This window comes from Macrosteles quadrilineatus, unplaced genomic scaffold, assembly GCF_028750875.1.
Source record: "Macrosteles quadrilineatus isolate MER2022 unplaced genomic scaffold, UCM_ALF_1.0 Scaffold_2__2_contigs__length_208266976, whole genome shotgun sequence".
In the NCBI taxonomy this organism is placed as follows: Eukaryota; Metazoa; Arthropoda; class Insecta; order Hemiptera; family Cicadellidae; genus Macrosteles; species Macrosteles quadrilineatus.
In genome coordinates this window covers 137,699,540-137,718,139 of record NW_026542595.1, presented here as the reverse complement: position 1 = coordinate 137,718,139, position 18,600 = coordinate 137,699,540, and the positions used below count along the sequence as shown (strand labels likewise).

Sequence of the window (18,600 nt, the reverse complement as noted above, 5' to 3'; positions counted from 1 at the left end):
GGATAGTTTTTTTTTTTTTTTTTTTTTTTTTTTTATACAGATCAAATCTATGGCTCATCAAAGTTCAGACACCAAAAACCATGGATTACAACAGTTCTGTAAATTTTCCCCTTCTTCATTGTATTATAGACTAAGTTTTCCTAAAATCTTAACCTACCCCAGCGAGATCGTCGAAGTCCAGAGTGAGTGGCAGCTTGATCTGAATAGGGGTGGCCATATCAGGCTGCTGGGCGGCTTGCTGGAGATTCTGGGCGGGTGGGGGCGGCACCAGAGACTCTCGCTTATCCGCAGCTACGCTCTCATCCGACTGCAGCGGGTCTACCAAGTGCTGGTACTGCGGCTGATCCTCCATCTCCTGCAAACAGAAATAGTTAATTATTGCTTCTTGTGATCATTTCCGACCAATTAGCAGTCGAAGGATGTTTCCTGTCAACTAACAATAGAACAAAGAACGGGAAATAATCAATATTTATAATACATTTTTTTTACCAAACTTAAGCTACTAAGAATAGGTTTACTAAAGAAACTTTATCGGAATTACAATTCATAAAGGGTCAATAATTATAATTTTTTTAAATTATTTTTTACCATGAACAATCGCTAATAATAGGCCTACAGTTTCAAGTGTTTCACAAAATGCTATGAAAATAAAATGTCATCACATATCTTACTAATATTATAAATCTGAAAGTTTGTGAGTGTGTGTGTGTGTTTGTGTGTGTATGTGTTGCTCAATCACGCATAAACTACTGGACGGATTGGGCTGAAATTTGGCATGATGATAACTCACATTCCCGATTAACATTAAAGCATATTATTATCCCAAAAATCCTTTCGGGCTCCGCCCCAGAGGCTCTGTAGTTCCCCATGTTAACCTTATGGTTTTTCATATTTAAAAGGAATTAATGAATCTTAACAGCTGTTTCAATTAATCAAGTTGGTTGTTCTATGATGTTCAATAGCATAAATGTTACAAGGATTACCAACAGGGTGCAGCACTATTATTTTTTTTTATTTGTGATAACAGCTAATTTCCAACCAAAAGGTGAGTGAGCGTAGCGAACGAACTTCTACCTGGAGGCGAGTTTGCGTAGCGAACGAGCTAACCTGAAGGCAAGTGAGCGCAGCACCAGGACGTGAATGAGCCATGCGAATACTTATGAAGTTAAACGGGGCAAAGCCCGCGGGTACAGCTAGTATTTAAATACATCGCAAAAATTGCGGATTTACCTGTGAAGCTATGAGCAAACTTTGTATAGAGTCGAATCAGAACAACTAATTTCTCGTCTTCAATGTAATCTCGTGGTTTGCAAAGAAGTATCACCACTTAATATCAATGGTTTGATAAGAAATTTTTATTTTTAGTTCATTTTCATTCATTCGACCAACGTAAACAATGACCAATTGATGTAAGACGTTATTGTCTGTTCTTGTTCGCCACTCGAGGAATGAGCTTCATTGAAGCAAAAGGTGTTTCAGAGATCCCGTGGGACCCTACTTGTCCAGGAGGTCCAGGCTTATCCCCGGATTGGGAGAAAGCTACTGTCAGGAACAGGAAGGGAGCAACGCTGGCTTCGCGCCGTGGCGGCAGTTACGTCATTGGCTATAACCGGCAAAACAGCTGTTAAGTAACTGTCGCAGACACTGATGGAAAGTGCATTTAGATCCAAATCAGAGCACGGATAAGGTAAAGTTGCATTTTCCAAAAGCAGACACTCCATAAAGGGAAGCTGATTGGGTAGGTCTTCCAATTGGGTAGAGTAAATTATCAATTAAACATTCCCGTCTGGAAAATGAGAAGCTAATACTATAAGTGATGAACAAAAGGCGTTTAAACGTTTTTGTCAGCTCCCTAGTCTTCTTAGGTACATAGAAGACTATTTCTGTAGGGACGCAGGCAATAAAATCTTATCTGCTATACGATAAAAATGTTCTAGGTTCGCTAAAAAACAACTGAGATTTGTTTAGCAAAATAACCTCTAGATGACAGATATTCTCAGACTTGATGGCTTGCCTTTCTTGACAGACAAGTTTGGAAAGCCTGCCTTCACGCCAATAGGTCAGTTGCATAGGCAGGCTCAACAACCCGTCATGTAGCCAAGTCCGGTAGCCAATAGTGAACATCTTCACATGCTTGCATCAGAGGTTGTTAACCTGTGGGAAAGTGTGGAGTTGGCCAATGCGAAATGTCACTGTGTCGACGAACGTGTCGTTTGGAAATGTCTCGTGTGTTATCTTGACTGTTGTGATGTTACTCGCAGTTCGTGTAAAATCATGAAATAACTTATACAACATGAAGATGATTATTTAAACAAGATACTGGCTTCATATGATTTAGTTGATTTTTCCTCAGAGGCTTCGTCCACCCATGTATTACTGTCAAATATTTGTTAAGTTTAAAATACGATATTTTGTTTTTATTGTGTACAATAATTTGAATCTGCTATAGGAATCTAATTTTCTTAACATTCAATAAAGGTTACCGCACGAAACATTTGATTTGAGACGCTATAAACGTTAAATAATTGTTGAGAGATAGTTGATTAGCATTTCCATCTAAACATTCCTAACAAAACCGATTATTTAAAAAAATTAACTATCCCTTCTTTTAAGGAATAATTTTGAATGTACTGTGTTTGTTGTGTAATTGTGATAAAATATTTGTATTACGTACAATGATTTTAAGAAATCTAAAAGAGTGTAGCGTCTGCCATAAACATATGCATTTTACAGTGTGTGTCATGTTTGTGTCCTTCTGCATATTTATCACCGTATAATCATAACCTTTCCCGTTTACTACCTTTAGCCACGTCACTCTGCAAATGTCAACCAGCAATTTGTGCGAGGGAAAGTTTGAGTATGTGGGTGGACCACAGGTTTTCACACTCTTGGAAAACGCCAATTCATATTTGCTCAACAATGTATTACGCAGCTCTCAATTTATGGTTGATCAGTGGAACTAAACCCTTGGTCGGGTCTGGAAAAGTACACCTTATGGTTGGGTGACCGTCTGCAACCACGCGCGCGCGCTCTCTATTCCTCCGTTCTTCTACACCCACAGCTATGTTCCAACACAATCGTAATTTTTTTTCAATCTTCTTCAACACATTTACTTCTTTGATATTTTTTACGGTTACGCAATCGTCAATATGTTTTTACTTAGCTGTCTCTTGCATCTTGGTTTTCCTTTTTTATTGTGAACCCTACCTTTCACCCTCTCTCTTTTTACTATTCTGATTCATCTCCTGTAAACCTTTATTACTACCTCACCATGTTATGTTATTTTGATCTTTCTCTTATTCTTTACGTTTTTTTTTTTCACTTTAACTTTCATGTCTCAGTTCTCTTTTAACAATTCTGTTTGGGGGCCTTATTTTATCTCACCCCACTCATTTTCTTTTATTTTGTAATTCCTTGTGGGCTTCTTATACTGTAACAACTCCAATATGACCAATTTTACTGTTGTATAAACATTTCCCATATAAAATAATTAGGAAGTTGGATATTTAATCTATATCTATAATATTAAAACGAAACAGTGTTTTTTTATTTCACCATTCTGAATCAACCACTCGACGGATTTTTCATGATTTTTGTGTTGAAAGAAAGATAATTTTGAGAACTAGGGAATGTCGAAGCCATAATTTTAGTTTAGGGTCCCAGTTTTTTAGAAATTAGGTTTTAATTTTTAAAAAGTCTAGCAGCCGACGCTAAGATTCTAAACTAGCTTTTGGCATAAAATAATTTGCTTAACATAACAGCTGTAAATATTCAGCTTTTGTGTCACAAATTCAGCATTTGGATAAAAATGTAAAGACATACTTAGGGTTGACTTATTTATACTATGTGTAATGCTAATCATTGATACGTTCAATTCTTCTGTAAGAGGGTGACAGATTAATTAAATATGCATAGGAAATAAGTAAGATTAGTAGAGATAATTAGAACACAGTTTTAACCAAAAAGTAATTAAACCACAGTACAATTCGAGGCTCTGTACACGAGTCTTAATAAAAAAGGATAAATGTAAATTATTTTACTATTTCACTTTTCGAGGAAAGAATAGAAAAATAACAATGTTTACATGTTTTAATTCTTCATGGTCGCTTTTTGTTTACAATTGATGTTTGTCTGCTTTAGCTTTGTTAGGATTTGGCCCGGAAATATTGATGTCATAAAAAGAAGATCAAGAATAATCAGGAATTACGATTTTAAATTACCACCACAACCTCAGCCGAGTTTTATACAAAGATTGAACACATCGTCAACATTGACCTAGGATACTGCAATTAGACAAACCATCCTTTTATGAAATCGTGTTCAGTGTGGTTACGTTTGGGGGTGCCTATCAGCGCCCCCAAACGTTAAAATATCACTTTTATTTCAACTATGAATATATTGTAGTTTAAATTAACTAATATGGGAAATTACGATGTACACTTATTCAATGAGGGTGGGTAATTATTAGGGATGGACCTGATAACCGTATGGATAATAAACATTGACAATTACGTCATAAGCTTTACTAGCGTGTTTGCTTCTTATATTCCTGCTACATGTGACCAGTTCTTTTAGTAATCGTGGGTTCTTTTCTTTTCAAATCAATGTTATTTGAACCAAACAGCTGTTTCAAAACAAACTGTTATTGTTTTTACTTTTCTTTGTTTACACTTATTTATTTAGCAATTAATGCAGTGAAATTGATATAAAGGATAGGTGTGACGATTTATGTGTACTGTGAATTTTATTGGATATTATCGTTTTATTTTAGGTCGTTTCTATTCAGACCTACAGGGAATTGTGTAAAGTAGTTGTATTATGGTGATAATAATTATGGAAGAGGCAGGTATGCTATGGAAGGTGGTATCGTTGACTAAGTCTATACACTTCTTAATTGACTATTACTCTCTCTACTGTGGGCTACTTATAATCAGTGTGCGTCTGTGAGAATCGGCTGCAAATCTCACTTCAACGCTTTTCACATCGCAAAAATTGCAGAATTGCTGTTTTATTGTAAAATTATCGGATCTAAAATGCATATCGTATAGGCTATGATAGAATAAAAATACCCCCGCCGCAGCAAACCTGCAGACTAAGCGAATTTCCATTTGACTGATTGGATTTACACTGAACTGTCTACTTAAAAATATAGCATTTATTCCCGATTTAAATAGAATTAGTTTAACAAGTACTTAGGTTTGCTGCATCAGGGAGGGTAAAACTGTTTTTTTTTTGTAAAATGTTAATAGTTAGTAAGAAATAAAAACATTTTCCAAATTTGATCAAAATATGTTCATAAACAAGCAAACTACAATAGTTTACTCATTCTCCATAAGAATAACATGGGAATTTTAAATTTACAATTTTTTGGAATTTTCTCCGTAACCATTAGGCGCATAATAACGCTTCAATATACTAAATTATTTGTTTTTTTAAGCTCTAAAAAATGGTTTGGAAATAAATTGCTAAATTTTGTGTTTTTTGGGTCAAAAATGGGAAAAACCTATTTTTACCCCATAAAACCCCCCGTAAACACCCGTTCCCATGGTCCGATCATGCTGGATCGCGAACTCGTTCGAATAAACGTACGTTTACACGTTTGTACCAAATTTCATCAAAATCGGATCATTTTTGCTCGAGTTATCGTGCTGACGGACACATATATATATATATATATATATAAATATATATATATATATATATATATATATGAATTTGAACGGATGGTGTTTTTGGCCTCTAGGGACCTCAAAACGAAAAAAAAAATCGGTCCCGCGTCCAGGTCTTACCATGAGTACTACGGTAATAGCTTATTCCCTATATGGGAAATTCGCTAACATATTTGGTCACACAGCATTTGTTTACAAGATGATTTTTCACATTAAAACTGCAAGAAACTTTGTCTTTATGTGTAAACTAGCTGATCTGAATTGTACACGGTTTTAACTGACTACTGAATTCCCGTACGTAGGACGGGCTAACACCTCGTTTAATTAATTGAAAAAATTTGTCGCATGGCCTAAAAATAAAGCTTTTTCCCAGAAAATTTAAAATACCCAAACTAAAAATTCTACAAGTAAAAAATAATTTTAATATAAAAATTAAACTAAAGTGTTGGTAGGCTATTTAATTTACTAGAATTGCAATATCAAAATTAACTTTTGATACATAATGTGTTAAATAATCAATTGCAACATTTAACTAAATTATTTTTAGTTAAAATAACATTTTTGAGTCCAAATTTGTTTTCTGCGCTACTATATTTTATTTTCAGCAGTCGTTATTGTTTGAACGTCTTCATTACAAGACTCCCTACCCACGATGTGCCCATGTAGAGGTTGTTCCCCACAGTTCCGACGCCTTGACCCAGTTCGAGCCCACATTCAACATTATCCTTCGCTCGCTTCAGGTCGCTGTATCCGTTCAGTACCTTATAATCTCGCTGCACTCTCTGTTACATGGATATTGTTTCTCGTTGCAACAGGTATCGTTGAAAAAACCAAGCTCACCCATGCAAAAGGAAAGCTCGCGTTTGTATTTGTCTGAGTAGCAGGGTGGTTATAACGCTCGCCTTCAAATAAAGATTGTTGTTTTGATACAGAGCGAGATAGATTCTGAACATTGTTTTGATTGGATTTGTCAGTGGGTGATCAATTGACGATGCCTATAAAAAAGGTTGGAGTTAGATAGTAACAAGACCAGATTATTTACCATTCCTTTACACAAAACCGTAAAATTTCCATTGGCAATTGCACACAAATCAAAGACATTACCATTTATATTTGCACATTATTGCGTGTATCGTTTTACTGTGAAGTATTTCAATGACTTGAGACGCTTAGTGGTATAAAGTAAATGCAGTTCTAACGGTTTACGATAACTTCCATAGCTCCAAACCAAACTTTCTGGTTACCATCCTTATGGTAATTTATTGACGACTAAAATCCTTAGTTCATGCACGCTTTTTAACCAGAATACACAGAATCACAGTAAACTGTCAAGAAACAAATTCCTTTTGATAGCAACGATATGATCTTGGTGGTGTTCAATATCAGCAGAAAAGTTACTAGATTTTGGTTACGACTCAAATCCTAAGCACACTACAGTTACTGGTTTCAAGATTTTCGAAAATATTCCTAGTAAACTATCAAATCACAATTAGGCCTACTCCAAGTCCCTTACAACAATAACAACGACGGCTACAAGGTTATGGGTTCACACCAGCATATTTCAGGATTCACTGTCGCCGTTTCCAGATTATACGTGATGGCCCGGAGCCAAAGTTCGAGACTTGCTGAGGTTGTGATTATTTACTTTCCTACTTTATGTAGACTCTCACGACGCTGTTCCCATGGCTCTCTGCCCGATCAACATCATGACTTTCCCTGTATCATCCTCCCGCTTTCTTGCATCGCATCGATGGACTTTTCCACATCATTGCAATAATTATCCTGCTGCCTTTCATATGGAGATTGTTATTTCCTTTTCAATGAGTAAATTAACCCACTAACAAAACCAAGTAATTAACTAAAATAACTAGTTAATACTATTGTTTGTGAAAGTGATTGTAAGAATGATTTTGCAAACGCGTAGATGTGGATAATGATCGTAAATGAGAAATGCTTATCTGAAGGAATTATGGTGATTGCCAAATAATTAGGTCACCAGTTCTACCCTGAGGAAAGTCAATAGTTTTTGTATGGAAACTTTACCCATGTGGACTCGATATTGTTTTTTTTCTTTCTAGCTAAATCAAAAGCTGCTCAACAAGTATATCATATCATCATATCATATATCATACACTATATTTTGACACATTTGACATCCCTGGAAATGAAATGGACTTGTAAATACGGAAATTAACTCAATTATCTTTGTAGTCTATCTGTACCCATCGCGATTACCCAAATTACCCCAGTCGTGCTGCATATAGTCGTGATCTTTATAGTTTGCGGTTTGCACCACAGATGGCAGCACTAACCGCCGGTACTTCTGGGATGACGTAACAATGTTATAGGCAGTACGTGGCTTGCAACACTGTTATTATTACGTCGCCTTTATTTTGTCCCATTGTTGCATTCGCAATGTGCGCTGTCACCGTAGGAAGTCAATGGAGTCGTTTTTGACCGAACGCCCAACTATAATTGACAAGTCATTGTTTCCGTTATGCTCTAAAAACTAAATTGTCGGTGTACAACTTGTATTCAGCAAGATACCAAACTCGGATAGCGACAAAGTTAGAGCCAGAAAAGCCAAACGATTTTCACATTTTTACGCCTAACGCGAACAAAAATCTGGATATGCTGCTTTGAATCTATTGTGTTATAGGTTTATATAATACGACTCACCAAGCCGATAATTACTTCCTCCTATTGTCGTACCCCGTTGTGACGTGGTCTCACCATAAATAGTATGACTAATATTCCTGTATTTACAATGTTTATATTTAAAAAGATTTTGTAGTTTTACTCAAACAGATCTATTGAATCCATTCTGTACAAAGTATTTTATATTCATGAAATAAACAAAAGTACGGTGCTATTTTGCTAACATAATATTTTAAACTTACTATACGAATATTTATGTTTATTTTTATTTTCAATTGAATGAATCTCAAATAGCAAATATATGATTACTACTTTGTCTTTTACAGAAGACATCTAATTATCCTATTCTTGCGGAACCAATAGGGTTTTAGATTACCGAAAATGGTACTAAAATTAACATACAAAGTTAACCCTACATACTTTTTATTCTTACTTCGACTATTAGAAACTAAAATAATAAGTATATGCCTTATTTTACAAAAAAAGGCAACGTTTATTGAACTTGAACACAAAACTAAAATGTAATCCCAGACCTTTACACGTTTCTTGACAGATTACTCATTTTGCGCAGCGCATTATTGCCGATTCTTCGGACTAACGAGAACCAGATAATTATGTGCCAAGTGTATTCTTTCTGCGCCGAAGTATGTTTTACCAAGGATTGTTCACTTATTTCAATGTAAATTTATCATTTGGTGTTTTACAAGAACTTTTAGAAGATTTAAGTGTTACCAACTACGATTCAATTTAAACTTCCATTTCTTAGTAATCTCCATCGTCAAAGCGATTGAACGGATCACTCTATAGTGTTAACTTTAATTTTACTGGGGATATTCCTTACTCTGAAGAATCGTGTCTGTACCTCGGCAACGCAACACAAGACTTGCTGCGATGGACAGAGGAACGACAAACGACACGACGACGACATAAAACAAACGACAACAATGACGGAAGCACGTTCACGGTCCAACGCCCGTAACGGATCGTCTCCGCGACCGTTAACAACTCATCTTTCATTAGTGGAAAAACGTTGATTTGCATGGGAAAGCAAAATCGTTTATCTTTCTTTCGAGATCAATTCCGGTTGTATTCGTAATACTGTTTTGCTACGGTTTGGATTTAGGATTGCCCGTTAATTTACTGCAAAATTATTGAGATATTTTATGATTGTGATAGTTAGACATTCGGCTGATAATGATTTTGGAAATAGCACCATCGACTGTGGTTAAAGTAGGCCTACTAGGCATCGCCACGGACCAGCAGCAGCTAAATATTACTCAAAGATAATTTAGGTGAATGGTTATGTCATAGAGTTTAATATTAATAAAGTTTAATTTTCCTTGAAGTTTTTTGGTACAGTGATAGTTAATAGTAACATAAAACATGTTCCCAAAAAGTTTAAAATCGGTTTGGAAGTCAAGACGTAAGAAACAGAAGCACATTGTGTCGTTGGCTCCATTAAACCATTGACTATTGGATAGTCAATGATTAAACTAAAATATTTACTGTTAAAACATTTTGTTACAGCTTTAAAAATTCTTTAATGTCTACTTAGAAGTGCATATGTACTCAAAAGCTATCCTACCTCAAAAGTTTCACTAGTTATTGTCACACAAATTTGCATAAGATGAAAGGATGAATTTTGTACCTTTATTTATTACTAGCTGTACCCGCGGGCTTCGCCCCGTTTAGCTTCATAAGTATTCGCATGGCTCATTCACGTCCTGGTTGAAGTTCGTTCGCTACGCTCACTCACCTTTTGGTTCGAAATTAGCTGTTGTCATAAATAAAAAAAAAATCAATAGTGCTGCACCCTGTTGGTAATCCTTGTAACTTTTATGCTATTGAACATCATAGAACAGAACCAACTTGTTTAATTGAAACAGCTGTTAAGATTCATTAATTCCTTTTAAATTTGAAAAATCATAAGATTAACATGGGGAACTACAGAGCCACTGGGGCGGAGCCCGAAAGGGTTTTTGAGATAAGAATATGCTTTAATGTTAATCGGGAATGTGAGCTATCATCATGCCAAATTTCAGCCCAATCCGTCCAGTAGTTTATGCGTGATTGAGCAACACACACACAAACACACACACAAACACACACACAAACATACACACAAACTCACAAACTTTCAGATTTATAATATTAGTAAGATTCACCACCAGAATTAACTGCTACAAAAAAATCTAACTTTTTAGTTATGGTCAATCCATAGTTAACAAGGGTAAAAATTTGACGAGGTTGTACACTTTTTATCATTTGTGTTTTTTACCTACCAATCTCAAGTCAGGACGACTAATTAATATCTTAATTAACATTGGCAGCTAGGACAAAGTCAGTAAACATACCTGTCTGATGGCCTCTTGCAGGTTGTAGTTGGCGCAGGAGTAAGAGGCCGTGATGTAGGCCGAGGCCAACATGAAGAAGCCAAGTATGAATGTGACAGCGATCACTGTAGTGGCTGCGATCCTAGCGATCTGCACAGCTGTCGCTCTAGGCCGCTGGTACGCCTGTAACAGGCATCAAGTTTGTACTACAGTATGAATATGACAGCGATCACTGTAGTGGCTGCGATCCTAGCGATCTGCACAGCTGTCGCTCTAGGCCGCTGATACGCCTGTAACAGGTAACAAGTTTGTACTACAGTATGAATATGACAGCGATCACTGTAGTGGCTGCGATCCTAGCGATCTGCACAGCTGTCGCTCTAGGCCGCTGGTACGCCTGTAACAGGCATCAAGTTTGTACTACAGTATGAATATGACAGCGATCACTGTAGTGGCTGCGATCCTAGCGATCTGCACAGCTGTAGCTCTAGGCCGCTGATACGCCTGTAACAGGCATCACGTTTGTACTACAGTATGAATATGACAGCGATCACTGTAGTGGCTGCGATCCTAGCGATCTGCACTGCTGTAGCTCTTGGCCGCTGATACGCCTGTAACAGGCATCAAGTTTGTACTACAGTATGAATGTGACAGCGATCACTGTAGTGGCTGCGATCCTAGCGATCTGTACTGCTGTAGCTCTAGGCCGCTGATATGCCTGTAACAGGCATCAAGTTTGTACTACAGTATGAATGTGACAGTGATCACTGTAGTGGCTGCGATCCTAGCGATCTGTACAGCTGTAGCTCTAGGCCGCTGATATGCCTGTAACAGGCATCAAGTTTGTACTACAGTATGAATATGACAGCGATCACTGTAGTGGCTGCGATCCTAGCGATCTGTACTGCTGTCGCTCTAGGCCGCCGGTACGCCTGTAACAGGCATCAAGTTTGTACTACAGTATGAATATGACAGCGATCACTGTAGTGGCTGCGATCCTTGCTTCTTTGAGTCTACTAACTATATTACTGTATGGTGACATTAAGGTTGACAAGTAGTTTGTACTTCAATTGTACGTGAGTACCTAGCACTTCGGTAGAATGCTTATTTGTTACTGCAGAAGTTGTAGCAAACCCTTTCGCAGGATCACGAAGCAGGTATAAGTAGATCCAAGCAAATTTGTCAAAACCTATGAGTGTCGATGGTATTTATGTAAACTAAAACTGCATATAAATGTAGACCCTTCAAACGAATATTATGCCTCCGAGTGAAAAGCTTTCTAGACCTTCACAAAGAATGTTACAATTTGTAGAAAGGAAACTACCATCTTTGCACTAAATTTGATAATACTCATGAGTTATATAAGAAGATAGTTAGGAATACAGAATAAATTATTGTATAAATATAATTTTTTCCAAATCTTGTGAGGGGATATTTTAATATGAGCATAAACAACTATTGTCAGTCGCAGGCGAGACGCCAAGTAAACATTAGCCTTGTTATTTTTTGCCTCAGAGAGAGTGAGGCTATCTCGACGCTGATCTGACCCAGAGAGAGGCTACAGAGATGTAGGAAGATTGTAGTTGCTGGGGAGATGTCATTCAAATTAGCTTGAAGATCGGCAACTGGGTGTATTGCATTTTCGGTCACCACATGTCGTTTACTGGGATACTAAAAAAGATGAGTGAATTATTATTTTTTGCAATGTGCTCATGGTGAAAAAAATGGTTGATGTACTTTATGTATATTATTATGAAAATTGCCAATTTAATTTCTGAATTCGATCAGAACTTACTCGAACCCCCAATATGTGTTCTCCCTCTTAGGCGCGAACCTAGTCATAAAGTGGGGAACAAAATTCCAGGGAGTAAACCTATTAAGTATTGGTTCGTGTGTTATATGGAACTGTTATAAAATCCAATAAACCTATTGAAACCAAACCTAACCTACGTCCAGAATGTGTTATTGCATATGAGTAAAAAAAGATGCTGTAATAATGATAACAGCCTCTGACTAGTTTCTGTTAATATTTTTATAGGTTTATCCCAAATTAAAATTATTTTTAGTATGGCTACGCTAGAAACAAATTCTTTCAAAAGGAAATCTGTCCAAATCCCACAATCTTATTTTACATGAATCGGGTACTGAACTCGTCTCTGATTGAAGACCGAAACACAAATCACAAGCCCAGCAAATAGCAACACACCCAACAATACTTAAGACCATTAATAAACAACCCGTTATTATCTTTAAAACATGCTTATCTATTATCTTGTAGGTATCATTTTCTCATTCGTACATTGATTTGACTCATTAGGTCACTGAGGGCTTACAATGTGCCGCAGAGGTCTTGGTATTGTTTATGAAGTTGACCCAGGACCTACACAACAACATGAACCTTGGTCCAGGATCTACTTTCACCCTCCATCATAGTCCACAGTCGTGACGACCTGTCACTCGTCAGTCAAGGGTCACGGGACCAAGGAGTCATCCATTATAGCTTATGTGTTACAGGGGGTCGACTGTCCAGAATGTCCTGTAAACTAGTTGGAATAAGGCTCTCGTGAAAAATAATTCCAACAGAAAAGATACTTCAAAACATTTGAGGAAAGGTATTTTAACAAATGTCTTTAAATCTGTCGGAGAATCTCAAATAGAAAACTCCCTTGCCGTAGAAAACCCCAGCCAGACCCCCGTTCAAATGCGAATCAATAAATCATAAATTCAGACCACCGATCAAATTAGCTCCATTTTATCCTACGAATGATGGAATTCAATAGGTTACTGCATTTTATCTATACTGTTATGCTAGTGTGTAAAATAAGAGTGTACAGCTGCAGTCAAAGACAACCGTAATACAACCCGCTGTGACCTGGATGTCTCCAGTTACTTCGATGACCTCCTCGTTCGCCACTCACCTAGACAACAGTAGTCTCAGCACGTTCTGCTGAAGAACTGTAAACGTTAGGAATTACTGAAGTAATTGCACAGAAACATTTTGATTACAAAGTTAACCGCTGCAAATCAAATAACCTCTCCGTTCTGGGTAGTAATTAAATGCAATAATGGGTAGAAATTGCGTAAGAAATTGTTTACAGTGTTAGTCATCTCGGTGAAGATTATCAGCTATAAAACTAACATAGAATAAGTGTATGCATTTTTATGTTGTGATGCAAGATCTTTATTATTAAATTACTAAACACTGTAGAGTTTCTTTTTGCTTCTATATTCCAAGAAACCATGATGTCAGATTACCAAAACGGCAATACCTTGGTTGTGTGCCAATTACATATATTTCCAGTTAATATCCTGTCGTTTTTGTGCTATGAAAAGACAAACAGACTACTAACTTGGACTACAATATAAATTTAAAGACACAGCAGTTTGATGTCATGACATTCAACAAACTAAACAAGATAATCCGCAATGTAGACTACTAACGTTTATGAGGTGTGCATGAGCGTGCTAAACCTTGCTTGATAGCTACGATTATCTGGGTTTATAATTTTATGACTCAATCCAGTCCATGTTTAAGTGACCGCTCTGTTATAAGAGGACATTGAAATTTAAGGCATAATGACAGCTGTTTAGAGCCTAGTGAAAGTGTGGAAAATTAGAATACTAACAGCTCCATTAAACTAGAGAGTTACCAGGTTAATGCACGCCTTCTGCACAGGCTTTATGGTGAACGAATTGTGTTATAATTATTGTCATCCGGCTTCATTTTTTGATGTTTATTGTTTCATGCAGAACTTACATATTGAAATGGGCAATGCATGATCAAAATTAAAACTTATTCAAATTTTTATTAAAATCATGAAAAGTTTAACTCGAAAATAAAAAATCTGAAAATAATCTACAATTTCTTTAACTTTAAACCACTAAAATGTAAAAAACAAGTACATTACCACTATGGTACTACCCAGATAAAAATATGTTAAATGGTTTATTTCTTTAGGTAAACTAGAGTCCCGATACTGTTGAATAAAAGATAGTCGATTATATCAATAAGCCTGAAGATTTGTTGGACTAAAATAAACGTACATATTTAATGAAAATACACTGTTATATAACCTAAAGACAATTTTAGAAAAACATCATGTCGCATAGTGCCTATCAGTAAATATACAACAACATTTGATCCAAAAATCTAGAGACTTTAATGAACGGATGCATTTCAATGAAGCACAACAAATTAAACTCCACTATTTTTTCAGTTCTTTAAAGCAATAAATTGGGCTGTAGATGAACACCCTATTAGTTAGCTCTCTAGGACACTCAAACTGTGGCACACTTGTTTAAGTGTGTGTGTGTGTGTCTAGTCTAGTCTCTCCCACATCTCCGTGAAGTAGTTCACAAGACTTTCACAGCTTATCTTGACTCCAATGACTCAGTAAGCTATGAATTAAACTGTTTTCACCATATGAATGGAACTAGATTGAATGAAAATAACGAGGTAGATGTATCTTATGTTTCTTGTTATTAGTTTGTTGCATTTTAATTATTTACTTCCGCGTTGGTGTGTTAATTGAGCAAACCCAAGGCTTCAGTGGTATTTCTTAAGTACAATACAAGTGGAATTTGAATATTTAACCGAAATTTACATGTTTTATGGACATATGTGGAATGTTAAATTTGACCAAATGATGTAGGCTACAAGCAATGTATTTTGGATGTACAACTAGAGGGGGTTTTTGGGGGGTATCCAAAATGAACAATGTGCTAAGGCAATTATAGTACCAAGCACTAGTATATATTTCTTAGTTTTTTCTTAATCGTGGTTGAAAAGTCACATTCCCTATCAGCCAAAACAAATTAATGCGCTTAACAGCAATAAGGCGATTTAAGGGCTAACCTTGCATATACCACGAGAACCTCAGAAAACACAGGTCATCCCATAAACAAAATATTTCGCAATATAAGCATCTACATCCATAAAATGTCTATACTGACTTTCAACTTTCTTTAGTTTCGGATAGGATGCGGTTTCATGACATGTAAAAGTCGTCAAAGACCAAAAGAAAACTTGGGAGCGCCCACTCTGGGGTGAAAGTATAAATAAACACACACACACACAAACAGGTCGTAGCTGGCCGCTTACCAAGGCCCTGTGGGCGCGTGCAGTGTGAAGAGTATAATTGCATTTTGCATTGTGTCAAACCTATCATACGCCTGACAATGTTGTTGGCAAAGAATCGAATCCGAGGCCTTGAAAGATGGTCCGCTACTCACTTTCCCTATGACAATGGCGTCACTTTCTCCCGTTTCTGGTCGTCGGATATCCTCTAGTCATAGAAAAGTCATCATTGACGTTGATCAAATTACCAAAAGCCATCAGAATTCAATAGCCCGCCTTGTTTCATCTCTTGAAACCCATTGATGGTTGGATTGTGTGATGAGAAAAGATTGATTGCCAAGCAGTAACCTTCTTTGCAAAACTGACTGGTGATTTGTAATTGTTGTTAAAATGATTTTCTTTTGTGACATAGTGCAGTTGTAAATGTCACTGCAGATACTTAATAACTATAGTCTTGGTGTAAAAATGGAAACTCGTTAAAGCTGCCATTTTTAAATTCTACTGGCCATAACTCTTAAAGTAATTGTTCAACAATGACGTTTCATTCTCATTTCTTCTCTATCCCCTGCCTGGCCCATACTGTGAGCTTGTCATGCCCTTACATGTTCAGGCATGTTAAGACATGTTTGTTCGTGACCCGGCCTGTCACCCTTCACCTTTCTACTGCAACTGCATCCAGACATTAAGCCGCTTCTTCCTTCCGAGCCTCGTGAGGAGAAAGTTAAATATCATTGTCATGAATTTCCAGCTCAAGTCTTCCCGCGACCTTTCCACCCTCGCCATTACAATTACCAATTACTTCCTCCGCCCCCTCTAATGGCCTCTTTACCGATTGATTAGAGTTTATGGCTCTGCTAATGACTGATTGAAACGTTAATTCTTTGACACCCGAAAGGTCAGCTGCTGTATGATTCTATGATTCTTTGGTTTGAGGTTGTATTGCTTTTAGCACTTAGTTGATCCCTCAGTCACTAGTTGTAATAAGGGGCTAATTTGTTACAATAGCGTACATTAAGAAATTATCAAAGATTTTGGGACAACCTTAGTGTTGGATACAAATCATCTGACTATAGAACATGCAGTTGACAAGCAAATGCGGTCATCGTCAGTATTAGCTTTCGCTCATTTGTTGCCAAATTCGTCACACTTAATTTGCAAATCCTATAAAGAAAAAATTAACTAAGATCCTCATAGTTTAACCAAATACTTTTTAGGACTTAAGATCGTTAAAGCTCTTTGCAGTTCATTTTCCAATCAAACTGAGGGACGTTCTTCAATCAGTTGGATATTTTATATTGTCAGTTTCCCTTCAGGGGTTTTCTGTCGTCGGGAGTGGAAGGACTAACACCAATTAGAGCATCCAGCATTTGCCTTCTTTAGCCCTCTATTGGATGTTCCTATATCAATATTTTTTAAAGACACGGAATCTCTTTATACGTATTCTGACAAATTTGGATAGAAGAAGAAACAAGATGTCCCACGCAGCTTTAGCTGACTAAAATCAGCTGTAACTTTAGTCAAGACCGTCCTAGAACAGCTAGTTACACTTCCCTAAACTGGATGACACTGTGATAAAATTTATGTTAACATTGCTTTTCATAATTAAATATCCAGTAAATAATATCCAAAGTGAAATTTTGAACAAAAAACGTACACCGGTGAGAGGGAGAGAGGCCCGGCCCAGTTAGAGGTTGTGTACCCGCTCCACTCCGACATGATGCAAGGTAAACGCATCCTCGCCGCCGCCTTTCACTGCAGTTTCACAACACAAGACCAGCCCTGGCTGATGGCTTGCTTCATCCTTCATTCGATCATTGATCCCAGGGTCTGACCTTGACAAAATATTCCAACCAGTAACAAATGCAGTACATGTCCTGAATTGAAATAGTGGGTTTTTTCTGTGAAAGTGGTTCTTGCCTATGGAAATTTTCCAAAAGTATACCTTAATTTTGCGCCTTCATCGCTTTTATTGAGTGATGTATTGCTTAAGATTGCTTAGGATTTTCCAGAGCCAATTTGCACTTAGACTAGTATAGACGGTTTACGAATATTTCAAAACTAATTGGAATCATGAAACGCCCACGTCAAGGTATAAAATGTTGGAGTGCCGTGCCACGTTGGTAATAACCGTAGTTTAACTTCAGCATTTAAACCTAATATGTAATATGTGTGCTTAAGCATTTGTCTCATTACTACGATTATTTTAGATAATGACATATTTACTAATGCATAGTTCAAGCTATTTCTGCAAGGCTATATTGATTAAATGTTTTACAGCCTATTAATGATGAGTCACCTCAACACGTTGCAAGAATAAAAATTTAAATTAGTTAAATTAGTGTTATATACTTGCATTACAAATATCACATTCGAGGGTTTTTTTTTTCAAATCTGACTGTTATAAGCCATTATTCATTTAGAACTACGCTCTCGATGCCCTTTCAGCACACGTATGTTTTCTGTACGGTTATCAAGAGAATTTTACGCTTTCCTAGCACTACTGGAACCAGACACTCCATGCCGTGAAATTGCACACATAACCAGTCCTAGTTGTTTGGTAGGGAAATCGGTCTGTAATGTTTGAGATCCTCAATCGCATTCAGTTACTAAAACTTAACTTATTAACATAGTTTCATTTCTTTCTCGTACGATGTTGCTTTAGCATTGGGGTAAAATAAGTATTTTGATTAATATAATGGTTAATTGATTTTTTCATGTAAACTCAGCTAAATATTTTTATTTATTATCCAAGGAGCCCTTTTCTATGTGTTGGGCTACATAAAAACCGTTAAAATAGGGTCTGATATCAATTGTAACAGCTGCTAATGTCTCCCGTTCAGTTCTATAGATATCTGTGACATTT

The 18,600-nt window shown here is 36.7% G+C and overlaps 1 protein-coding gene across 1 annotated transcript in view; it reads right to left on the bottom strand.

Moving 5' to 3' along the window:
- Positions 1-18,600, bottom strand: part of LOC128987891 (proline-rich protein 36-like) — a 32,203-nt gene that overhangs the window by 3,463 nt on the left and 10,140 nt on the right. Inside the window, exons 2-3 of the mRNA XM_054408971.1 lie at positions 10,682-10,843; positions 158-355 (exon numbers count right to left, since the gene is read on the bottom strand). Of these exons, the coding sequence (XP_054264946.1) occupies positions 158-355; positions 10,682-10,843 (360 nt within the window). The remainder of the gene's footprint in view (positions 1-157; positions 356-10,681; positions 10,844-18,600) is intronic.